Source organism: Pseudorca crassidens, chromosome 6 (assembly GCF_039906515.1).
Source record: "Pseudorca crassidens isolate mPseCra1 chromosome 6, mPseCra1.hap1, whole genome shotgun sequence".
NCBI classification, from domain to species: domain Eukaryota; kingdom Metazoa; phylum Chordata; class Mammalia; order Artiodactyla; family Delphinidae; genus Pseudorca; species Pseudorca crassidens.
This window is the reverse complement of record NC_090301.1, coordinates 29,606,619-29,632,696: the sequence shown is the minus strand read 5'-3', so window position 1 is coordinate 29,632,696 and position 26,078 is coordinate 29,606,619. Positions and strand designations below refer to the sequence as shown.

The 26,078-nt window shown below is 42.7% G+C and overlaps 2 protein-coding genes across 5 annotated transcripts in view; one reads left to right on the top strand and one right to left on the bottom strand.

Annotated features, from left to right (window-relative positions):
• Positions 1–4,328: 4,328 nt before the first annotated feature.
• ADAM23 (ADAM metallopeptidase domain 23) overlaps positions 4,329–26,078 on the top strand; it is a 164,616-nt gene continuing 142,866 nt past the window's right edge. Inside the window, exons 1-2 of one of the 4 annotated variants that reach the window (XM_067740874.1) lie at positions 4,329–4,918; positions 6,042–6,259. In XM_067740874.1, the coding sequence (XP_067596975.1) occupies positions 4,705–4,918; positions 6,042–6,259 (432 nt within the window). In that variant the 5' untranslated portion in view covers positions 4,329–4,704. The remainder of the gene's footprint in view (positions 4,919–6,041; positions 6,260–26,078) is intronic. The other 3 variants (XM_067740875.1, XM_067740873.1, XM_067740872.1) reach the window with 3 other exon arrangements.
• On the bottom strand, positions 22,860–23,557 carry LOC137226295 (large ribosomal subunit protein eL15-like). The gene has a single exon (XM_067740854.1). It carries the CDS (start codon positions 23,523–23,525, stop codon positions 22,911–22,913), a length of 615 nt encoding a protein of 204 aa, XP_067596955.1. The 5' UTR covers positions 23,526–23,557; the 3' UTR covers positions 22,860–22,910.

Here is a 26,078-nt window from a genome sequence, read left to right as displayed (position 1 = left end):
AGAGCTATGTATACTGTTGCACGTGTTTTTCTGCTCACAAGCATATTAATGCAGTTGATAAAAAAGTTTAACCTTAAGTCAATATAAATATAAATATATATATATAGTTAAAAATGGTAGGTTGACAAACTAGGGCCTGCAGGCTGCATGATTTTTACATTTTTTAAAGTGTTGTAAAAAAATTACCAAGAATATGCGTCAGAAACCATATGGCACACAAGGTCTAAAATATTTACTATATGACTCTTTAGAGAAAATGTTTGCTGACCCCAGAACAATGTGGAAAGTACAAATAATAGAGCTCACTTATTTTTGGCTTTTACCAAATAGTACGCTGTCTTGTGTTGAGAAGCCGGAGCTGGGGGACTGAACTAAGAACATGCAGATTATGACCCGCTGAAAGGTCGGGGCGGGGTGGGGGCGCACAAGTCACCCACACAGGCAGGCAGGTAGCCCTCTCAGCATCCGAGATCCCACTTTGGTGAAGTGTAATCCGTAGGGTCATTTGGATTGAAGGCACAGTTTCAATACACCCACACAAAGGAAGCAGAGTCACAAGATTTATTACTTACAGATCCCAGAAGCTGGGGGTGGGAGGTAATGAGCTGGGGAAAGGGCAGTGACCTCTGTCCCAGGTCACCAGTGAGCAGGAGATAAAGAATGCAGCAAGCAACTATCACGTATAACTGTATAGCACAGGGGACTATATTCAATGTCTTGTAATAACCATAATAGAAAAAAATCTGAAAAAGAATATGTATGTATATACGTATATATGTATAAGTGAATTGCTTTACACTGGAAACATTGTAAGTAAAAAGATTAAAAACTGATTAATTAAAATAAAAAAAAAAGAAAGAAGGTTGGGGCGGAGGTCACTGACTTTTCACGGGCTTAACTCCAAGTAGCGATGTGAAGAGGTGCCCAGGAAAAGCACAATGTGCCCTTAAGGCAGGAATCCTAAAGTCAAGCCCTTATCCAAATTGTTCAGACTCTTGAGTGTGAGCAGGGTTATCATACTGTAAAATGCCTACGCAGCAAGTCAGAGAAACAAAAGTTGTTTTTCTCATCACACTTTTTCCCTTGGAGGCATTAATTTTCACTTGTAAAATCAGTCTTCACAGCCAGTCTAAAAAGAGAATGAAGAACCTCCTCTAGCAGAGTCTGTAACGGAATTCTCTGCTCCCAGCCAGCTCTCTGGATGGAGCTGCCCTGGAATCAGAGCTGCCGCCCTTTGACCCTTGTTTGTGCAGTTGCTCTCACTCCCCCAGACCACTCCTCAGCATCATCGCCATCCACCAATTTGCTGCACACCTTCTTTGACCTTGACTTTTTGGTCAAATGATTTTTCCATTCTAATTGCTGTTGTGAATCTGCTTTGCTACATTGCCCTACTTTTTCACCTGCTTTCATCTTCCAAGGCCCCTCTTCTGTGATCCCTTTCTCTACCTTCTCTCCCAGAATTTCAGCCCTGTTGAGGCAGATGCCTTCCAAATCTTATATTTCTACCCTTTTACTTGCTCTTGTGCAGGCCCAGTTTCCTCACTGGTTTCAAGGCAGGTCCGGTCTGCCCCCTGCAACAAACGAGAGCAAAGAGAGGACTTCTGGTGTCTTCCCTCACCGGCCCAGCTGAACCACTTTGGGAGCAGCACAGCTACCCTTTGTGGACGCTGCTTGCACACACCCTTCCTTGTGTTCAGTTAGTATCCACATAGCGTGCTGTAATTTTCTTCCCATGGGCCTCCTGGCCGCTTGTTTTCACCTACGACTCCAGCAGTTTTTCGCATCAACTAAGTTCACCAGGCCACTCCAATGGTCCCTGATGCTCTTGGGATCCAGCACACATGTCTAACCAGAGCTATTACAGCACCCAAACTTCTGGAACTTTCCTCCCTTCATTCCACTCCAGCTTGCTGAATCCCTCCCTCCTACCTGTGAGTGCCCCTCTACCCAATACACATTTATCAAATGCTGACTCCATCCTGGGTACTATGCTAGGCTCTACAGATCAGGGACGAATGAGACGCAGCTTAAGTCTCAGTGTTTTTTGACAGGGGAAAGATGATATGCACAGACATGAATATAGAGCAAAGCAGTAGATGATGATGGACAAACTTTCTAAATATTATAAGCACAGAGGGGACTATTTAGAACTAGACTCTCTAACAATAAACATTCCAAGCTACCTAATGAGACTATTACTAAATCAAACAAGTTAACTGCTTAAAGAATATTTGATTCTGTTCTTAACCTCCCCTTAAATATACGGTTTAAGGGCCAAACTTCTAATACATTCTTTTCTGAGTGATTTACTCCTTCTCTGACTCACTGTCTCATTTACTAATACATTATCCAGGCTCTGGTCGAGTCTGTAAACATTAAAGTTCTGTAAATAAATGCAGTTTTTGGATTACAGTGCAAAAGAGAACATCTTTTTTTTTTTTTTTTGCAAATACTTCTGCTCCTTACTAGAAATGGAATTCAGTCCTTATTCTGTTTCCCAAGTGCATGGGATTGTGGCTGCTGACTGGTTGGTATGCAGGTGGACTGGGTAACTCATGGCTTTATTTATTGGAAGAGGCTTTGAGAGGTTGTTACTCAATTGTAAGAGACGCCTTTTAAAGGACTTTGCATCTGGGCATCTTCTGCCTTTCATTTCCTTTTCCCTTCTCATTCCTTGTCCACCTCCTTTGCCCCCAAGCCCTTTTCCAGGATTATATCATTATATCAAACATAAATTGGGAAAACCTAGCCAGGACATGCTTGTCTTGAGGGAGACACCCCCAAGAGCACTGAGCTGCAAGTAGGAACTATGGGGAGGTGGGCATGTTCACCAGTTTGCCCCATGTGCCTCCTGCTACTGGTACCTCCGCTGGTCTATTCATTCATGACATATTTTGAGAGACTTCTCTGTGCCACAAACACCACGCTAGCTGCTAGGGACACAAACTGAGCCAAAGGGAAGACTGTTGCTGCCCACATTTGGGGGAGGTAGCATCAATGACAAGTTCACATTAATAAATGTGTGATAACAAATTGATATCCTAGCTCTGATACAAAGAGGAAGAGCTAATATTAGTGTTAGTTCTCTAACAATTCTGAGATCTCTGGTCTCTGTGTGTGTGTGTCTGTCTCGTCTCTCTCTCTGCCCCTTCCCTCTGTTAACTGGGGGTGGAGAAGACAGCTAACAACACCGAGTCCTGTCATTGCTGTGGTGCATTATACCCACATTCTTTCTCTTTATTGTGAGATTCTTGATCCCCCAAAGTAGATGGTATTATCTCCATTTTAAATACACGTAACGGAGAAAGACAACATTGCTACTACTCAGACTGTCATTGGGACGGCGAACAAATGAATGCTTGCATTATGGGAGTTTGGGGGCAGAAATATGCCACAGGCCCTAATATGAAACCATCGTATTTAGTTTCTGCTGATCCACCCAATTCAGGGATTTTATTTTTTTTTTACAGCAGTGAGAGAAAAATCTTTCTTTCTCTGCACAAGTCAGGACCAGATCTCAAAATCTGCAATGTGCCCTCTCCGATGCACGCCCACCCACCGGCTTGACAAATGCTGGATTTCCCATGATAGCTGCCACACACTCGGTTTCTCATCTCCCTATTTCTTCCCCGCCAGAATTTCTAAATCCTTCCGGAACACGTCCAGTCATCCTTTCTGAACTTTTGAGCTCCATCTGCTTTCCGCAAAGGCCCTGGGCACAAGCCCGGGCGACAGAGGCCCCGGGCGACAGAATCCAGGGCGGAGGGCCCAGCTCGGGGGATCCCTGCGCCTTGAGCTCTGCAAGGCCGCAGGGCGTCATCTGGCCAGCGAGCCCGCCACGCGCCAAAGTGCTTCCCAGCCCTCGTTCCCCGCGCTGCCAGCGAACTGAATGAGGAGCAGTGCTATTTTTACCTCCCCGGCTGCAATCCTTTATATATCAATATATTTGCAGGAAGGAAATATAAAGGATTAACAGGGAAATGCTTGGCCTAAGTTTTACCCGAGAAGGTGGCGGTGGGAACAGGAGGGGGTATGTAAGGTCTGGGGTGGTGGAAAAAGCAGGCCGATTTCTCTGGCTGGCTGTTTCCTCCAGATCATTCTGTCCTGGAAATCCCCACACTCTTCTTTCTTCCCCTCTAGCTAATCCCTGGCTGCCAGCTTCCTCTCTCCCCGCCCCCAACTCTTGAGGTGCCACCGTCACCTCTGATGCTGCATCACTCTGCTCCCTTTTTTTCCCTCTCTCCTTTCTCTTCCACAATAAAGCATGCGCAGTGCGTCCCGTGCCAGGCAACAGCATCAGCATCAGGACGCGAAGCCGCGCTCGGGCGCGCTCTCGAGGGCGGGGCGCACGCCCGCGCCGCTCGCTCTCGCTCGCCGCCTCAGCATCCTCAGCCCCAGCGGCAGCCCCCGCAGTCACTGGAGCTGCCGCGCCCGCCGCAGGGAGGGAGGAGCATCTGGGGAGGCTCCAAGTTGGCGGAGCGACTGGGACCCCCGGACTCTTCAGCAGCCACCCCGGGAGGGGCTGAGAGGCGAGCACGGCAGGGGGCGCCGCCCAGCCCCTAGCCCCGAGCTCCGAGCCCCCTGTCCGCGGCCGCACCATGCGCGCCGAGCCGGCGTGACCGGCTCCGCCCGCAACCTTACCCGCAGCCTAGCCCGGCGCTCTCGCTGGCCACACCGAGCGGCGTCCGGGAGCTATGAGCCATGAAGCCACCCGGCAACAGCTCCGGGCGGCCGCCCGTGGAGGGCTGCAGCCTCCCCCGAGCCTCCAGCTGCTCCCGCGGCGGCCCCGCCGGCCCGGCGCCCATCCGCGCCCCGGCCCGCGCGCCGCCCTGCCGCCTGCTCCTCGCACTTCTCCTGCTGCCTCCACTCGCCGCCTCATCCCGGCCCCGCGCCTGGCGGGCTGCTGCACCCAGCGGTGGGTATGGCCCAGGTGCCCTTTGCATTGCCTTGCCCACGGGGCCCTGCAGAGGAGAGCGAAGGGCACGCGGGTCCGTGCGCTCCGGACACGTCCAGGGCTCGGCCTTTCCGAGCCTCTCTCTGCCTGCCCACCTCTCTCATTCCCAAACCGGCGTTCATTCCAGTTCACTTTTTGAAGTCCATTTTTCTGTTGCATTCACTAAATTACTGCCGGTTCCACTGGAAGGTATTCAGTGGATGCGGGGTCCCTAACTGATCTCTGTGCAACTTAGGGAAACCGGTGGATGGGAAATGCAGCGAGGGAGCAAGTTTTTTCTTGGGTGGTGGAGCCTGAACGTGAGTGCGGGAGGATGTGATGAGAATAGTGGTAACGTGTTTCCTCAAATTGCCTAGTGGGTTTATTCACTGCTGTTGGAATTAAGGCGGGGGAGGGAAACTTCGGGGATATAAACCTTTGGCTTGTAATTTCTCAAAATGCTTGTCATTATAATGAAAAATGAAGATAATATGATGTTCAATACATTGATGATTGGACATCAGTGACCGCAGATAGCTGGTCATCGGCAGGAAAATAAAAAGAAATTGGAACGCTGCCAGCATCTGCATCTCTCTATGGCAAAAGATTTTTGCTCGTCTCAAAGTTAAAAGAAAAGGGAATTGTCCATTTTGTTAAGTGAATCGGTTAACATTCCGTGTTCATGAGTTCCGCACTCAAGTTATCTGTGGAGCGTTCTTAGCTCTCAGGTGGGATACTCTTAGTCCTAGTCCCACTGAGCTTCTGTAGACTCCCAAGGTGGGGGAGGTGAGGGGCAGAAACCCTGAGCATGTTCGTTTAATGACCCTTCCTTCAAGTCCGTTCCCCCTCAGCCCCACCACCAGACTTAGAAGTATAGATTTAAGACTATAAACAGTACATTGTTGTATAAGCCTTATTGGCTGATAACCTATCCAGGCCATTTCATTGTTGCAATAACTTTCTTTCCTGTGTCTCTACGCCTTACCTGCTTAAAAGTAGAAAACTTTGTTTTTGCAATTAATGGAAAAATGCATTTTAGTACTTATGTATTTATAGGGTATGTGTGTGTTTGTGTATGTTTGTGTCCCCCCCCCCCCCCCCCCAGCTCCGCATTGGAATGAAACTGCAGAAAACAATTTGGGAGTCCTGGCAGATGAAGACAACACATTGCAACAGAATAGCAGCAGTAATAGCAGTTACGGCAATGCAATGCAGAAGGAAATCACACTGCCTTCAAGACTCGTATATTACATCAACCAAGACTCGGAAAGCCCTTACCACGTTCTTGACACGAAGGCAAGACACCAGCAAAAACATAACAAGGTAGGCAGGGTCTGGGTATGCAAAAGTGGCTGCCATGAAGAGTTAGTTGTCCTTTGATTTGATTTTCTGCCAGAATCTGATTTCACAAATGTTACTGCAGTATTTTATTAGGAAACCAATTAATATTACGATAGGGGAGAAACTGGAGGGAATTAACCTGGGATCTACTGGGATAGGGCTGCTGTCTGTCTTTCCTCTCTGACACTAAACTGGAATTGGAATTTTCTTATCGCCTTATAAGTTTAACAGCTGAAATGTTGTCCATTTTTCTTGTAGGTGCATTGAACACTGAACAGTAGTTAAGCGAATACGTTGATGGTCCTGACTTTTATCTGTGAGGCTTTATGTAAGGGTGCAGTATTCTACCTCCCATGACGAAAACTGCTTTCAATCTGCACCCAGAAAATTGCTATAAAAAGCTGTTGGGCTGCCGATTCCCCATCAGTCTTTCACTTAGAAATTGAGTGGTGAAGTTTGAACAACCTCTTTCTTTCTTTAGTTGGTCAGTAGGAAAAAAATACTTTTTTGTTGTTATATTTTCAGTAGGTAAGCAATATGACATTTTAAAAGATTATGGTGAATGTAAACAAACAATTTATATAATATAGAGACCAGTTTTGGTCAGCACAGCCCTTCAAGAGTTTATCTGCATTCACTGTGAGCAGTAACTTTACTTGCAGATTGGTTCAGAAAGTGTCACTGAGTTTTAAAAAGGCATTCAGTGGAAGATGAAGGTGCTTAATATCCAAAGAGTTCAAGGGATCTTTTTTTTCCTGCTTACTAGTCATTATTTGAGTTAATAAAATTTTGGACCCCAAGCAGATGTCCACAATGGGTTATCAGTGCCTCTTTTCTTTATTAGGAGCAGAAAATAGAGTCCGTTTGTTAAATATTTTACTTTGGACTTGTAGGATAGGAAGAAAACTTTCCTCTACCCTTTTAGGTTCTTCTGGCTGGTCCAAGGATTAAATTGACACGAGCCGGATTAACAGGAGAAAGTCAAATTTAATCTCGTATGTATGCATGTGAGGGCCAGAGGCCCCACATACCTGAGAGGTTCAGAGACAGAAAGGTAAAATGAGGCGTATATGCCATCCTGAGCTAAGGAATGGCATAGGGGCCTCGGGCTTCCACGGACAGGAGGGTCATTCATAGGACAATAAAAAGAGCAGATGTTTGGTAATTAGATGTTTGCCCTGCCATATAGATGGGGCCACTTAGATAAAATTTATCTCTCGTAATAACTCTTTTCTGGGAAAAATCCTCAATTTAAGTTCTGCTGGGTAGTTAAGGGAGGGGCAGTAGTTTCTCTTGAACCTGCAGGGTCTTGATTGTGCCTTTAGTTCAAAATAATCCTCATGCAAAAGTGGCACATTTGGGGGGAAGCTCGTTCTGAGCCCTTACAGATTATACCTGTTGAGTTGAGAAGAACAGTCATTGTCTAAACATCTAGAATTTAAGGAAAGTATCTATGGTTTGCATCATTGTTTTTATTAGTTTTCTAAAATATGGGTAAGTGGTAACAGTATTTATTCCTATTTTACAAATGGGGAGTTAGAAATTTAAGGCCTTCAGGTGCCTTTCCCAGGATTGTAAAACAGCTGATGTAAAATTCAAGAGGCCTGAATATTTAATATTTACAAGTCAGGCTTCTGAGAAAATGCTTCCTTCATATCGGATGTTATTGGAGAATTTAACTTTGCTTCACGGTGCTGTGAAGAGGCTGCTACCCGCCTTGGCTGAGATGAAGGGATCTCCTTGCTCATGGCCCTTTTCTGATCTGCTCCTATGTAACTTGACGGCTTGACTCCTGGATCCTGTCTACCCGTTTGTCTTGTTGATAGGAGGAGTGGGTAGTGTCTTTAAGGAAGAAGAATCCAAGTTCCTCTTGATAAAGGCATTGAGGCCCATTTTATGGTTTTTCTACTAATTAATAAGATCCTCTATGGTTAAGTGACAAGTTCTCAAATTCCAGTGCCTTTGCATAAGATGCTGGAGGAAGAAAAAACATGGCCTGAAAGCCTATTTTAAAGAATGCTCAAGCCCTCTCGAGTTTGGACTTGAAGGGAACTTTAGTGAAACTTCTCTAATAACTGAGCTGTCGGTGGCTATGGCTAACTCCTGTCTTCTAGTCTAACCTTATTTGATTGCTTTGTTTGGTGGGACTTGGTTTGACTACAGTATATCTGAATTTTTATGATAGTAAGATTGTTAAAACTTTACCCACCACTCATGTAGAGGAATAGATTTCTTAGTAGGGAGCACACACTTGCTGTTGGAATGATTTTACCTCTCCACTTCCACCCTCCATAGTGGTTAGGTTTCTTTTATCTTCAAAAAAAAATGTTTATGTAGAAATTATATTTGAAAGCATTTTTCTTCTTTTCTTATTAGTTTGACTCAACAAGTATTTGTTGCACATTTCTCATGTGCAAAGTAGTATGGTGAAGATTCAGAGATAAGAGATAAGGGGTACAAGGATGAACAAGACAAGGTCTGTCCTCCAGGAGACACAAAAATGAGATAAGCAAGATTCTAAAAAGCGCTCTTATACAGGGATAAACAGTGTTCTTCCTGTATGGGTTCCCTGAAACTTCCCTCTGTGTTTCTATGATTTCCCTTGCACTTCTGTTTTGAAGCATCTCTTGAACTAGTTGACAGAAAGTGTTGCATGTGCTTTCTGCTGTATCTTTGGATGACTTGCCTCATCATAGTGATGGGAGATACTTGTCAATTCAGCTGCTTTCCAAATGTTTCAGTAAGAGAAAAAGTATGGAAGTTCGTTATTTTTGCCTTTATAAAAGAAGTTTTGATTTTAATATCTGTGTATTAGGTACCTTTCTTTCTCCCCTGATTTCATTGCGCCCAAGCACATTTTAATGAATGCCTTAGAAATGCTGAATCACTGTGCCATTCTCCTGGAATCCTAGATTGGTGGGTAGAGGTGGAGAGGGAAATTCCCAGATATAGGTTATAGGGCAGAACTCCATATTTATTTCGTAAGTATTTAAAGTTGAGCAGGGCTTACTACTTTACAGTTGTGAGAGTTAAGATGTTTGTTAACTCTTTCAAAATTGGTAAGTTTAAAAGCAGACTGTGCAAAGCAGGCTGTCATACTAGTGTTTCTGAAAATCTTAAAGTTTTCTTTGTCAAAGATTGTTTAGGAATCTTTTTATCTCCAGATAGGGTTATATATAACTTATTGTCCAAACTGTGACATTTTTTGAGAGTGAAAGTAGGCACGCTTAATAATTATTCCAGGATAATTGGCATAAGCCTAGATGGTCCAGAGCAGACTGGGAACATGGTTATCTCAGATCTAAACAGTTATGTTCTTAGATTTTTGGCACTTAACCCAATTCAGGTTTCTTTATAGACAGCTTTATTTTCTGATGATTTATTGTAATTTTTTTCTTACTAACTAGGAGGTTAATTTACCACCACGTAGAAGTAATAGGGTCTGAAATGGAAACGTTTTGTTTTGCTTTGTTAGCAAGACTTATCTTCTTCACCTGTAGAACTTTTACAAGCATAAATGGAATTTTATGATTACTAAACATAAGCATTTTATCAACCGTTAATTCAATATTTGGATAAAATATACATTTAAAAAGAGGCAGAAACAATTTAGATTAATTAATTCGTAGATAATCCTATGAGATCTATTCCTGAGAATGTTAATGAACCTGTGGAGGAAGAAAAATAATGTTTCTTCTACCCTTCCAGGTTCTGGGCTGAGACACACCCTGTAATAAAAGACAGGTTAACAGGAGAAAATTAGAAGTTTAATGACACGTATGCCTCCCGTGTACATGGGAGAGACACAGGAAAACTGAGTAACTTTGAGATGGCCCAGCCATCAGCTTAAATAACTGTCCAGCTAAAGACAAGATGATGGGAGGCTATCAGGAAAAGCACAGTAAATGAGGGTAAGGTTGTTACACAGATTTAAATCGTTGCCTTTTATGCTGATAATGTGTTTCTGGAGATTTCGAGTATCCTCCTCTTTCTGGTACAGAGAGGGAAACACCCTTACAAATGGAGATTTCTTATAAATATAAATTTCTCTTACAGAAGAGTAACTTCTGCTTGGTTTACAGAGCTGCTCCTGTGTCCACTGTTTCTTAAAAATAAGCAGCCGAAAATAATGTTTATGCCAAAGAGGCATATTTTGGGAGAGTATATTCTGCTCCCCTTCAAAACTTTTCCTGAAACTTGCCTTTAGTCAAAAACTACTTGCCTTGAATCCTACTTACTTAGATTCTCTTCTCTTGCAGTTGGGAAGGGATGGGAGAGGTACATTATGTACAGCACAGGGTCTGGGGAAAGATGAAAGTCATCTCCTTGGACTTGAGATATGGCCCAGTCTTTTGTTACCTTCCCTACTGTGCTGGGGAGTCGGACCTGGTGTATTGAATTAAGAACATACAGATTATGACCTGCTGAATGAGGGGGCACAAACCACCCACACGGGTCAGCAAGTATCTCCCTCAGCATCCAAGCTTCCACTTTTGGGACGTGAAAACCACTGGGTCGTTTTGACTGAAGACACAGTTTCAATACACCCACACAAAAGAAGTACAGTCACGAGATTTATTATTCACAGATCCCAGAAAAGGTTGGGGGACAATGAACGAGGGGGGGGGAAGGACAGTCCTTTGTCCCAGGTCACCAGTAAGCAGAAGATAGAGAGGATAGCAAGCATCTATCACTTATAAGGTGGTTGGGTCAGAGGTCGCTAACTTTTCACAGGCTTAACTCTAAGTGATTATTTTAAAAGGCATCTGGGGAAAGCAAAGGGGGACTTATGGTAGGAATCCCAAAGTGCAGTCCTTATCTAAATGTCCAGACTCTAGGTGTGAGCAGGGTTTCCAGTCTGTAAAATGCCTAGGCAGCAACTCAGAAAAACAAAAGTTGTTTTTTTCATCACACCTATTCCCACCGCCCCAGGCTGAAGAGAGAGAAGAGAGACATTTAAGTAAATTTAGATCACGGTGATTATCATTACTTCCTACTCTGCTTCAGGACAAAGCTGGTTCCACGTTACTTGGCCATCCAGAAGCCAGCTGCTCCACTGCTCTCGGTGTGGATCAGCAGAAAGAAATACTGGGTCCTTAGAACTGGTCGTGTGGCAACTATTAGTTTATTTGGTAATATGAACTTTGGTATTGGCCTCAGCGGCCTTCCCAAGTTTTCTAGGTCTTCCTAAGCAGTCATTACAGAATTGTAGTACGTAGAATTCAGGCTTGTAACGGTTTTCCTTGTAATGCCGGGCATATTGTAGGCTGTCAGTAAATATCTGTTGAATGAATTGATGGTTGAACACTCCTATCTATGTTAGAAAGAGTGCAGTGCTTTCTGTGAAATTTCATGTTGTAATCAAATTGACATTCAAAAGCGCCTTAAGTTACTGTTAAGCATTTTTGGCACTGTGACAGAGCGGCAGGAGAGAGAAGTTTGATCTCAAGTTATTCGCACTGCATAAATCACACTTACGCGACCTAAAATCATGAGAATACCTGTATTAACAATTCTTAGATTATCCCTCTCAGTGTCACCTACCATTAACATGGGTAATCACAAGCTGACCATGTGGGAGATTTTGTCATTGCTACTGGTTAATTCTCAATGGTGGAGCCCAAGGTGTCCACTCATATAGTTTCCAGTCAATCAGATTTACATCTGTGAGGTGTTCAGTTATGTTTGGCAAATACCTGTTTTGAAGCAGGCACTGTGTTAGACCCTGGGAAGAGCGAGGAAGAGTAACACTCAGTCCCTACCTTTGCTCGTGACTTGCTGGGCATCAGAAGGCAGCTGGCGGTGTGTGTGTGGTTCCTGTCAGTGCGTTGCTAGTTGTAGGAACAAAGGGCTGTGGGGACTCAGGAAAGTCAAAGAAAACCTCAGAGAGGAAGAAACAATGGAGCTGGCCCTAAAGAGCAATTAGGAGACAAGTTTTCGGGAGGTGGAAAGAGGGTGGAGGGTGGAGGAGGTAGAGAGGGGCCCACAGTCAGCAGGCAAAGGCTCTGCCCTGCTGGAGACAGTGTGAGTGTGAGAAGGGGAAACCCAAGTGTGGGAAATTTAAAAGAATTGGACATCATTGTTACATTCATGGTCAATTTTTAAAAAGTTCACTTGATTCCTCTAGAAATCCAATACGTGTTTGTCAGATGTAGCAGTTGAGAGTTATAGTTAGTGTCTTCACAAAGGACAAACAGCTAGTAAGGGGCAGACAGAGTCAGGATTCGAACCCAGGTCTTATCCTTTGCAAAAGTCCAGGCTGGAGAGAGACCAGGGTGTGTTGGGTACGGCAGGCAGCAAAGGGGAAAGGCTGTGAAGGGGAAGGCTGTGGAGAGATCAAGGGTTTGAATTTATTTTGTATCAAATGGCTCACCGCCTGATGCGTCCGGAGGTGAGCAAATGGTTGGTCGAGCATGGATTGAGTGCCAATCCTGTGGCTCCTAAGGGAGCTTACCTTCTAGTGGGAGGAGACAGGCCATAACCGCAATAGCGACAGCAGCACAGAGATTTCAGCTATTGACGAGCGCGTGAAGAAGATAAGGTAGCGTATGTGGTGCAGAATGGTGGGTGGGGGGGTTGCTCTTGAAGAATTGGAAGATTGGGCCTACGGTCTTGGGTGAGAGTAACCTCCCTACTGTGGTTCCTCTTTAGATGGGGTGGGCGCGTGCTGTGTCAGTGGCCCCCACCTGCACTCCTTGTTGCCGAACGCCACCCGTCCTCGTTTCTGTTACTCGCCCAGCTCCTGTAGGCATTTCAGTTTGGACCCTAGTCTTTGATTCTTCTCTCTCACGAAGTCTGGACTATTTTTGATCATTTCACCCAGCTGGATTGATCTGATGGCCGCCATGCTTTCCAGCAGTACGTCGTGCTGTCCAAGGTCTTGCTTTCGCATGCATGTGTCCCTACATAACATTTTCTGCTCTTTCTACTCCTGGGTTGGCTCCTTCCTGCTGACTATATAACTGCTTGTGTCATTCTGTCTTCACTTATTCTCAGGTTTTGTGAACAGATTGGGCCACTATCCTTCTCTCTATAGCCAGTCAAAAAATAACAAGTGCATTATTTGCTCAGTGATTTTGGCTAGGGTTGGTGGCATCATGCAGGCTGAGGGTAAAGACAGGCAGGAAGAGAGCTGTCCTGGCCACCTTGCTCACTTTTCTCAGTGGTGGTGCTATTTTCCCAGCCACCTAAGAGTGAACCTTGGGAGTCATCGTTGACTCTTTTCTCTCCTTCATCTTCTGTCTATAAATAGTCACATATTAAGTCCTGACGTTTCTCCCAAATCCGTCCTTCCCTCCTCCTCTGTATTGTGTTCTTGTCATAGCCTCTTGTCTCTCTCTCTCTTTCTCTGTCAATCCATCAGTCCCACTGCTGACAGATTAATCTTCCTGGAACACTTAGTGCATCACGTGACTCCTTTTATCCACATGCAACAAGCATGATTTCAGCAGATGAATTTTCCTTGTGGAGTAAAGGGGAGAAAGTGAAATGCTCTGGAGGAGAGCTGTTGCCCCTGCCCCCCTTCTGATTACTACCCATTTGCTGGTCCATTCTCCTTTCAGCGTTTTTTCCAGGCCTGTTTACCCAGGTCAGTGCATGGCAGGAGGTAGTTTTATCTGGACAGCTCCATTGATATCCGTCCAAATTCTGGGGCTAGTTATGGAAAACCCTTGTGATCAGTAGCAGTAACCCAAACTGTCAGTAGTGTGTTCTCAGGCTTTTGTTTTAGGTTCAAATATGGTTAAATTCCTGCTTCAGAAGGTCCTTCCTCTCCAACTTTAGGATCTGAGTATTTAATTCTCCTAGAGAATAAGTTCTCTGAATGAAAATATTTTATTCCTCTCAAATATGTATGTAATCATAAAGCTTTATTCACACAGAGTATTAAATTCACAAAGGATGTGGGTATCCATGGTCTTATGAAAGACTCATTCATTCACATCATTCATTCATTCATAATCCACCTAGCATCTGAATTTTGCAATTTTACAAAGGAGTTTTTGTGTTTAGAATTTATATAAATTCAGTACAATTTTAATCAAATCCAATGCTAGGAATTCTATTATAAAAGGGTAGATCCAGTTATTTTAGTTAGAATAATGAGAAGTTAAAAACAATTACGTTCATTCACAGCAAATCAAGATAGTTTTTGCATTTCACAGAGTATGTGAGTGGTGCATCCTCCATCACTGGGTACCCAGTCTGGACAGAGCCAGACCTGTGAGTTAGCTCCATGCTCCAAATAAGGTTTTGTTATATTGTTGTCTTCTCTGGTTAAAGAGTAGACAGAGGCTACTTTTCCTCATCTGGAACATTACAAATTAGTGAATTCGAAATCTATGTTCAAGTCTGTTGTAAAAGCTGTTTATTTGTCAGCAAGAACTACCTTAATGCTAAATGTTCTCAAAGCTTTCTATTTAGACAAGGAATGGATAGAAATTCAAATAAGTCTCCTCTACTGATAGACACTAATTACAGAGAGTTAAGTTCAAACAAACCAATGAACAGAGAAGTGTAACTGGGAGCCTATAACCAGTGACTGTATTGCCCTTTAACTTTGATCTATTATTATAGAGTTGGGGACATTCATCTCTTTCTTATTTGCATGGCAGTGTCCACATGAGGCAGTCATTCTAGCACATTTTAAATCCCAGGTGGGAGGGGGAACAAGATAATCACATGCCCTTGGACCACCTCCTTCTGCCCTCAGTGGGGCTAAAGATTAATTTTAGAAGTCAAATCTAAGCACACCTAGAGGCATATCATACAAAACATTTCAGAGCCATTCATTTTTGAGTATCTACTGAATTCTAATATCTGTTCCAGTGCTTCCTTTCCCTTATTGTGGATGTTCAAAAATTTGCTATATCAAGTTGTAGTCTGGATCACTTAATTGGGTGCTTTGTGCTGTCTTTTAATTGCAAACAGGCTTGTGAATAGCATATACCATAATAGTTAATAGTTGTGTTGCAGATGGCCTCCACTAATGATATAAATCAATCAACACTTAGAGGAGTCTTCCATCCTGCATGTGCCTCCTTGCCCTTTGCTTTTTCAGCTAAGAAGATAGAATGCATTAAACCAACCTGTACTCACTCAACAATACACTGGTAGTAACAAATACAATATTCACTTTGCAGTGAACCTAAACGGTTTTGTTGAGGCATTTTCATATCTATAATCTCACATGGTCCTCACAGCAATAAAACAAGTTTTTTTTATTCTTTTTATTGTGGTAAAATAGATATAACATAAAATTTACCATTTTAACCATTTAAGTGAAATTTTGGGCTTTGCCTCTTAACTGCCTTAACCAAGAGGAGTTCATACACTGACTCGCCTTCTCTTATAAATCATGGCTAAAAATAGTTAGTGAACTCTTGTTAATTACTATGGTCTGTCCTGTACAATGTAGTGGACTTTCATCTCTGTAGAATGTTCAGACCGTAGTTAGAGGCATTTATCACTCCTGGGCAGCATAAAAGCAATCACTTGTTCCCTTCAGAACCAGTGGGACATTGGGATGATGCTGTCTTGTTATTTTTTGGCTTTGCAACAGTGCATGAAACATTTTTTTGGAAATAGTTAACTATTTTTGTTTCTCTTTCTAAAGAAATATATCTGCATTTTTTTATTCTTTTATTTGGGACATTAATCCTTTTAAGATCTGGTGATGCACTTTAGGATTATTACCTGAATAGTATATTTATAAACTATCCTGTCTGTTTATCAGATCTTACATTGTTTTTCCATTTTAGTTTTCTAGAATTTCTGGCTTTCCCCTGACATGTTTTTAACACCCTAATGTGTTAAAAGTTTGGGAACTTATTTGATTAATTTGTGTGAAACACTTCTTTGTTGTGTAACATTTAAAAATCTTGGTTCTTTCACAGAGAGCACAATCCCTCCCTTGATACCCAGACTACATATCCAGTTATTTATCTTGTATCTCCACTTGGATATCTAATAGGCAACTCACACTTAATACATCCAAAACAGAACTTTTTTTTTTTTTTTGCGGTAAACGGGCCTCTCACTGCTGTGGCCTCTCCCGTTGCGGAGCACAGGCTCCGGACGTGCAGGCTCAGCGGCCATGGCTCACGGGCGCAGCCGCTCCGCGGCATGTGGGATCCTCCCAGACCGGGGCAAGAACCCGTGTCCCCTGCATCGGCAGGCGGACTCTCAACCACTGCGCCACCAGGGAAGCCCCAAAACAGAACTTTTGATTATAATATCTCCTACCCCAACCTGCTCCTTCCACGTTCTTCCCATTTGAGTAAATAGAAGATCCTTCTTCCAGCTAAGCTCAAGAGACTCAACCCTTCTATTTCTTTTAAGCATCACCCCAAGCCATGAAATCTTGTTGGTTCTCCCTTCAGAGCTGTTCAGAATCTGACCATTTCTCACTGTCTCCATTGCTGCCAACCTGGTCTAATCTACCATTACCTCTCGCTTGTATTATTAAAATATCTTCCTACCTCTTATCCCTGCTTTTGTCCTATTCCTGTCAGTCTGGCTCTAGTTTGTTTTACACATTTCAGGCAAAGTGATTCTTTTAAATACTAACTGTGATCATGCCACTCTTCAGCTCAATAACCTGCAAGAGCTTCCTTCCCATCTCAGTCAGAGTGACTTTTCTTTTTCTTTTTTTTTTTTTTTTTTTGCGGTACGCGGGCCTCTCTCTGTTGTGGCCTCTCCTGTCGCGGAGCACAGGCTCCGGACGCACAGGCTCAGCGGCCATGGCTCACGGGCCCAGCCGCTCCGCGGCATGTGGGATCCTCCCGGACCGGGGCACGAACCCGTGTCCCCTGCATCGGCAGGCGGACTCTCAACCACTGCGCCACCAGGGAAGCCCCAGAGTGACTTTTTTTCTCTCCTAATCATAATATAGTCACTGACGAAAACTAAACTACTGCTAGTTGTTAACTTGATAGCAGGAAGTGCTCTTTATGTTTGTGTGTTTAAACACACAACGTAGGAAAACTAATAAGATTTAAACATCACTTTCACTCATGGCTTAAAAATATTATAAAAAATAGGTTTACCTACTTTGTCCCATTCACATTTTAATTAAAATTTTTTGATTTTTCCTATTTTCAAACCATAGACCATACAATTAAAATGGAGTATTTTTTTATTGTAACAATAAAACACAAAACAAGAATAACACCCAAACATATTTGTTGACCTTGTGACAAGTTCAGGATTACCTTGTACTGTGCAAAAATGTTTTTGATGTGTCAATAGCTTGTCAAATGATTATACTTTATTATTTATTTGAGAAAAGATAGATGATGCTTCTGAGGTCAGCAGACAGTGGGCTGAATAAGAGAAGGGTTATAGCTGTTGTAGCAGTGCCACAGTTTTTACTTGCATGAAGAGCAGTGCTTTCTTTGCTAGCTGGGGAAATTGCTTGAGGCCAAAGAAGACAAGCTTCATAGTGTGGACAGGAGTCTTCACAGAATTTTTGGAGGGAGCTCTTAATATCAGAGCTAAAGGAAACATTGTACTGTAACCATTGGATTTCACGGGGAGTGGATGATCACAGAAAGGTGGGTATAAGCTGGAGCTCTGAGAAGAAAATTGCTCAAAAGGAGTATTTGGAGATGTTTTGCTGGAAGCTGAGATTTGCTATTTGTTAGATGAATAAAACAAATCTTATTTGTTTTAAATAATGTTTAAGAGAAAGATGAGTAGTTCAGTTTTTGCATGTTAATTCATTTTTATTGTGGTAAAATAGATATAACATAAAATTTACCATTTCAACCATTTAAGTGTACATTTCTGGGTATTAAGTATATTCACATTATTGTGCAGCTATCACCACCGTCCATCTCCAGAATGCTTTTCATCTTCTCCAACTGAAACTGTACCTATTAAATATTTATTCCCCATTCCTCCCTCTCCCTGGCTTCTGGCAACCAACATTTTATTTGTTGTCTCTGTGAATTTGACTATCTTAGATACCTAATATAACTAGAATCAGAAAGTATTTGTCTTTTCTTAACTGGCTTATTTCACTTAGCATAATGGCTTCAGGATTCATCCATGTTGTAGCATGTATCAAAATTTCTTTCCTTTTTAAGGCTGAATAATATTCCATTTTATGTACATGCCACATTTTGTTTACCCATTCATTTGTTGACGGATACTTGGGCTGTTCCACCTTTGGCTATTATGAATAATGCTGCTATGAACATGGATATATAAAATCTGTTTGAGTCTCTGCATTCAGTTCTTTTGGGTATATACCCAGAAGTGGAATTGCTGGATTATATGGTAATTCTATTCTTAATATTTTGAGGAATGACCATAACATTTTCCATAGTAGCTGCATTATTTTACATTCCCACCAGCAATGCACAAGAGTTCCAATTACTCCACATTCATATCAACACTTTTTTTTTTTTAATAACAGCCATCCTAGTGGATGTGAAATAGTATCTTATTATGGTTTTGATTTGCATTTTTCTGATGGTTAGTGACATTGAACTCCTTTTCATTTGCTTTATGGCCATTCGTATATCTTTCTTGGAGACATGTCCATTCAATTCTTTCCCCATTTGAAAATCAGGTTGTTTATTTTCTAGTTGAGTTTTAGGAGTTCTTTATATATTCTGAATATCAGTCCCTATCAGATATGTTTTTCTCTTATTCTGTGAGTTGATATTTTACTCTTAAAATTTAGTTCTGAATTTTTTTTTTTTTTTTGCGATATGCGGGCCTCTCACTGTTGTGGCCTCTCCTGTTGAGGGGCACAGGCTCCGGACACGCAGGCTCAGCGGCCATGGCTCACGGGCCCAGCCGCTCCGCGGCATGTGGGATCTTCCCGGACCAGGGCACAAACCCGTGTCCCCTGCATCGGCGGGCGGACTCTCAACCACTGCGCCACCAGGGAAGCCCAGTTCTGAATTTTGATGAAGTTCAACTTATCTATTTTTTTCTTCTGTTGCCTGTGCTTTTGGTGTCATAGCCAAGAAATCATTGCAAAATCCAGTGTCATTAAGCTTTCCCCCTATATTTTCTTCTAAGAGTTCTATAGTTTTAAGGCTTATGTTTAAGTGCTTGATTCACTTTTAATTAATTTTTGTATATGGTGTAAGGGTCCAGTTTCATTTTTTTTTTTCATGTGGATATCCAGTTTTTCTTCCATCACCATTTGTTGAAAAGACTGTCCTTTTCCTGTTGAATGGTCTTGGCACCCTCACTGAAAATCATTTGACCATATATGTGAGGGTTTATTTCCGGTCTCTTTAGTCCATTGGTCTTTATGTCTATCTTTATATCACTATCATACTGTTTTGATTACTGTATCTTGGTAGTAAAATTTGAAATCAGGAAGTGTGCGACCTCCACCTTTGTTCTTTTCCAAGATTGTTTTGACTATTCAGGGTCCCTTGAGATTCCATAGGAATTTTAGGATGGATTTTTCAATTCATGCAAAAATATCATTGGGATTTTAATTCAGGGATTGCACTGAATCTGTAGATTGCTTTGGGTAGTACTGACATCTTAACAATACTACTTTGGGTAGTACTGACATCTTCCAGTCCCTGAATATGGGGTGTCTTTCCATTTATTTGTGTTTAATTTCTTTTATCAATGTTTTAGAGTTTCAGAGTTCAAGTCTTTCACCTTCTTGGTTAAGTTTACTCCTAAGTACTTTTTCTTTTTGATGCTATTGTAAACAGAATTGCTGTCTTTATTTCCTTTTACGATTTTGCATTGTTAGTGTATAAAAATGAAACTAAGTTTTCCGTGTTGCTTTTTATATCCTTCAACTTTGCTGAATTCATTTATTAGTTCTAATAGGATGTTTTTGTAGTGGAATCTTTAGGGTTTCTTTATATAAGATCCTGTCATCTATAAACCGTGATAATTTTATGTCTTTCCTCCCCCCACCCCCCCAGTTTTCATGCCTTTTATTTCTTTTTCTTGACTAATTGTTCCGGCTAGGACTTCCAGTACTATGTTGAGTAGAAGTGGCAAAAGTGGGCATGTTTGTCTTGTTCCTGGTCTTAGACGAAAAGCTTTCAGTTTTTCTTAATTGAGTATGATGTTAGCTGTGGGTTTTTCTTATGTGGCTTTTATTATGTTGAGGTAGTTTCTTTCTAGTGCATGTTTTATCTCACAGGTTCCTTTAAAAGGGTACCAGAATATGTATGACTAGAATAATGAATTGGTTGCATATTAAGTGGGCAATTTTGGACAAGTCATTTACTCTCTGGATTTAACTTTCTTCATTTCAGAAATAATTAGATTGGGTTGATTTGGGGAATCTCAAACTTTTGTGTGCATGGGAACTACCTGGGGAGGTTGTTGAAAACATTTTGAGTTAGTAGGTCTGTATGGGGTCCAGTGGTTTGCATTTTTATATCTCAGGCTATTTTGATGTGGGTGAGTTTGTTCTCTCCAACCCTTTATTGATCCTAAAATTCTGTGAAATATCCTCCAATGAGAGGTGACTGGGCGTTCATAAGAGGCAATGAAATACGTACACTGGTGGTTGAATTAGGGATTGTTTATTTTCACAAGCAATGCCTGCATTTTTGGAGTAGCAGCTTCCTGAGATTCTGGCATGTTGGAAAAAGACTAGGAATTATAAAGTGTAGACTCATTATTTGAAAGTGTGAGAAGAATAGCTGGCTCCAGAAGTAGTTGGTGTGAGGTGATTCAGGGAGGAAAGAGCTTTTGGGAAATAGAGGCAGAAGAGGGCCTAGGGAACAATTTTCCACAGAGAGGTTGCTAGTGGGGACATAGTGCCCTTTGATTTATTAGCAAGAAGTCCTTGGTGGGATGGTTTCCGGTGGGGGAATTCCAAAGAACAGTGTTGGGAATCAGAGGGAAGAAATGTTACAGTAGGTGAAAAACTGATGACCAATGTGCATATATAAACATGCACAGCCTCATGGGTAAAATTAGTGTAAATATTTGTGCAAAATTAGTAGCTGCTTTACTATATTTATTTACATGGTCAAAGAATTCAGAGTTCATAAAAAATAAAATGAAAAGTGTAAGTCTCTCTCTCATCATTCCCCGAAGGAATAAAAAAGCTTTTATTTTTAGCTCTCTTAATGTTAAATAATTTATCTGCACTATTTTTAGATCCATCAATCTAAGACATCTTTTGTCTGCCTGTTACGAAATGTGAAGAATATATTATACTGTGTTGTGTTCCTTCCTTTCTTCCCTCTATCTCTTGATTTTCATTTCTTATATATTTTAACTTTTCTGGTAGTTTTAGCAGGAATGTACAGTTAAAACAGACTTGGAGAGGGAGGGCATAGGTTTAGAATTATATGGTAATTTGCTGTCTTCTACGTCTGGGGAGACCCAGAAGGACAGCTCAAACACATGTACCTCCCTTTGATGAGCTGCTAAGAGCTGCTGTCAGCATATAAGGTCATGGAAGTGAGGGATGGAGAGAAATTTTGTGAAGGAAAAAAATTGCATTATTTCTTCTCTATTATTATTATTATTATTATTTTTTTTTTTTTCGGAAACCAACTGAACTTGTATTGACACCAACTACACGACTCTTCTTAGTAGCCTTATGGGAATGGATAAAGTGGCTTGACCCAAGATAACACTGATTAGACTTAGCAATGTTACGTTTAAATAAAACCAACCGAATTTTCCCCGAGGTGGCTTACATTTCATAATGGGTCACAAACTAATACTAAAAATAAAACATTTAAAAATTTGATCCAAGCCCCTTCTATCCTCCCACACTTGAAAGGACCTTATGAACACCAATTTCCCAATCCTAGCATCACTAGCTTACAAACCTTAGGGTTAAAAACTCCCTCCTCATATACCCAATGTTCAATTTCCATCAGTTTCAATATACACTAGTGTAAATACCATGACTATTTTGCATGAAGTTAAGTATTCTACAGGTCAGTCACGGGACTGAACCAGGAGCTCCCACCTTTTATGGGAACTTCAGTGGTACCATCGAGGCCAAGGCAATTTAATTTAGGTTAACCAGAATTTGTTTCAATTTGTAAGAGAAACATCTTGCAACAGGTTTATTCAATTCTCTTAAAAAATGGTGGCATTCCTTTACTTTCCGCCTTTTGGCAGCAGCAGTTACATATGGAATAGCACATTAAGTCTAAAAACGTGGGCCCTAGTCAACTTTATTTTTCGGCATTATGATCATGATAAAGGATCACGACATCCTTCACATTTCCAAGGAAAACCCAATTTAAAGTTTGTCCTTGCCGAACTCCATAAAACAGCCACTTTAGAGTAAACCAGCAGAGCATTGCCTCACCCCAATAAAGCTGTAGGTTTCATCACATGCACCAACAAATCTACATGGCTAGTTTCTGAGCTCCTCTTTTACAGAATTTTACACCTATTGTTACCAGACAGCATTTTAAACACGGACATATCAACTGCCTAATAAAGCAAAAAACAAAGGCATTTTTCCCTCATTAGAAACAAGACACACCATCACTTAAAATCTTCAAACATTATTGCACTTTACCTTTCAGAATTTGACAATGCATTCAATGAAGCAATCTGCAGACAACTAGTTTTAACAGACAGATTAAAAACCACTTTTAAGCAGACGTGGAAGTCCTAAACTGTTTATTAGGTAAGAATTTTACAAACATTACTTATATTAGCGGTAGCGGTGGAGCTGGAGAGTATGGTGCCTTCTCCAGGCTGCGCGGCGAGAACCACCGATCGTGTGGTGGAACTTGTGGCCCTTGCCGAGGCCGCGGCTCTTCCTACCTGCAGACGTCAGCCCCCGCATCTCCCTGTGCTTGTGGACTGGTTTGGTGGTCCACTGGGTGTCAGGGTTTCTTCTGATAGCTTTATGGAAGGGATCAATGAGGATAACCTCAAAAAGTTTGTACGTAGAATCTTCACCCACCCAGTAAGTATTCAGGACCCTCAGGGCCCCACAGTGGCGTCCCGCTCGCTCCTCGGCAACGGACTGAAGGCTCCGGGCAAACTTGAGTTGGTTGACGCCATGGTGGATGGGCTTGCCGTAGGTGGCGCCCTTCGGGACCGGGCGTTTGCGGCCTCCGCGGCGCACGCGAACGCGATGTATCACATAACCTTGCTTGGCCTTGTAGCCCAGCCTGCGCACCTTGTCGGGCCGGGTGGGGCGCAGGGCCCGGTGCAGCGCCGAGAGCTGGCGGTACTGCCAGCAGCGCACCCTGAGCAGAAAGCGCATCACGTCCGACTGCTTCTTCCTCCATAGCTCCTGGATGTACTTGTAAGCGCCCATCTCGGCTCACCTGATGGCTGCCGCCAAACGGAAAGGCTCTATTATATTTTAAAGGTGAGAAGGGACCAGAGGATGAAGTATCTATTAGAATTTTGTTCCGGTTATAGTGGGAAACCACTGATGAGTTTTAAACAAGGCAATCACATTACATGATTTATATTTTAAGAAGATCATTCTGGCAGCTTTATAGATGGACTGCAGAGGGGCAAGAGTGGCAGCAAGGGGACCAGTTAAAAGATGCTCACAGTTGTCCAGGGCAGAGTCTGTGTGGCCCTGCACTGATGGTAGCAGAGGAATTACAGGGAAGTAGTTGATTTGGGGTATATTTTAGGGGTGGAGCCTCCAGATTGTTGATGATGTGGTGGGATGGGTGAGTTAGAAAAGGAGAGGAATCATGGCAGACAGAATGATGGCCTCCCAAAGATGTCCACATCCTAATCCCAGAAACTGTGAATATGTTACCTTACGTGGTGGTAAAAGGTGGTTCTGATCACCAGATTCTAATGTGTGGAGGAGGTTTCCCAAAGCAGCAAGCAATTCTCAGGACACCAGCAGGGTATCTGAGACTGCAACTCAGTTCTGACATTATTTACCTGGAGTTAGTGTCAGATCCCACAAGCTAAGGGCTCGGTCCTAAAGGACTGTCCCTCTCCCTCCCACTTTAGATGCCAGTTGCAAACCCAGGTTATCACCTGTGCTTCTGACTGACTGGCTATAAATAAGAGGTTCCCAGGGCTTCCCTGGTGGCGCAGTGGTTGAGAGTCCGCCTGCCGATGGAGCGGACACGGGTTCGTGCCCCAGTCCGGGAGGATCGCACATGCCGTGGAGTGGCTGGGCCCGTGAGCCATGGCTGCTGAGCCTGCGTGTCCGGAGCCTGTGCTCCGCAACGGGAGAGGCCACAACAGTGAGAGGCCCACGTACCGCAAAAAATAAAAAAAAAAATAAAAAAGAAAGAGGTTCCCATGACCTCCTCCTTGGGTTCTATTAATTTGCTTAGAGCAACTCACAGAACTCAGAGAGACATTTTGCTTACTAGATCACTGGTTTATTATAAAAGCATACAACTCAGGAACAGCTACACAGAAGAGATACAGAGGGCAAGGTATGGGGAAAGGGTGTGGAGCCTTTATGCCCTCTCCGAGCACACCACTCTCCCCGAATCTCCGTGTGTTCACCAACCCAGAAGCTCTCTGAACCTCCTTTTCCTGTTGTTTTTTTGGAGGCTTCATTGCATAGGACTTGTTGATGAAATCATTGGCCATTGAACCTCCAGCCTCTCTCCCTTCCCCAGAGGTCAAAGGGTGGAACTGAAAGTTCCAACTCTCCCTTCAAGGTTGGTTCCCCAGCAGCCAGCCCCCATCCTTAGGTGCTTTCCAAAAGTCATCTCATTAACAAAAACTTAGTTGTGGTGAAAAAGGGCTTGTTATGAATAACAGGACACCTTTATGGCTCTGAAGTACTTTCAGGAACTAAGGACAGAGACCAAATATTATGACAAAATGTTCTCCTGTTGCTCTTATTGCCCAGGAAATTCCCAGGGAGCTGTGAGCCAGGAACTGTGGATGAAGATCAAATATATATGAAAATATATTTTGGTCATCTGACCAAATATACATATTTCTTATAAATCACAATATTTCACATGGCAGAATAGACTTTGTAGATGTGATTAAGTTAAAGATCTTGAGATGGGGAGTTTATCCTGGAATATTTGAGTGGGCAGTGTCATCACAGGGTCCTTACAGCAGTCAGAGTCAGAGAAGGAGATGTCATGACGGAAACAGAGGTTGGAGAGATGCGAGGAAGGATTGTTACCAAGCCGGCTGCCCGACGTGTACAGAAGCCAGTACTATGGCGCTGGCTTTGGAGGAAAGAAAGAGCTTTATTGCGAGGTTGACCAGCAAGGGGACAGAAAGCAGGACTCAAATCTGTGTCTCCCATCCAGGGTTCAGGGCAAAATTTAAGGGCGAACTTGGCAAAAGCTGATTGGCTAGTCTCAAATCAGTCCATCCGGAAGCCGATTTTCCTTCTTGAAGGACTTCTCACTTTGTAAAGGACTCCAGTGGCAACATTTCTCTTCTTTGAGTTTTGCAAACTCAAGATTCTTCGTTCCGGGGTCATCCTGGAGCCGTGGGTTCCCGTCTTGCACATGCACAGTGCTGTCTCTGTAAAATAACTACAGGTTTAAACAATCAACAACCTGTTTTAAGGAAGCAAAGCCATTTTAAGCTGGTCAGTGTTTTATGTGCTGTTTCAATTTCTCCCTATTTCTTTACACATTCCTCAATCTTGAAGGAAATAGGGTGATATCACTCTAGGCTCTTCCTGCTGATTAGGAGCATGGATTTTCATAAGAGGAATGAAAGTGTTTTGCACTTAATTGTAAATATTCACAAGTCCCACCTTGAACTCTTAAGTCTTAGGCAATCATCATGCGTGTGGGGAGGCCTTTTAAATATATGAGACAGACAACAAATACAAAATTTAATGAGTCCTGTGAAGGTGTCTACAAATACCAGCAAATATCTGTAATTTCTCATGGCTTTGGGCATA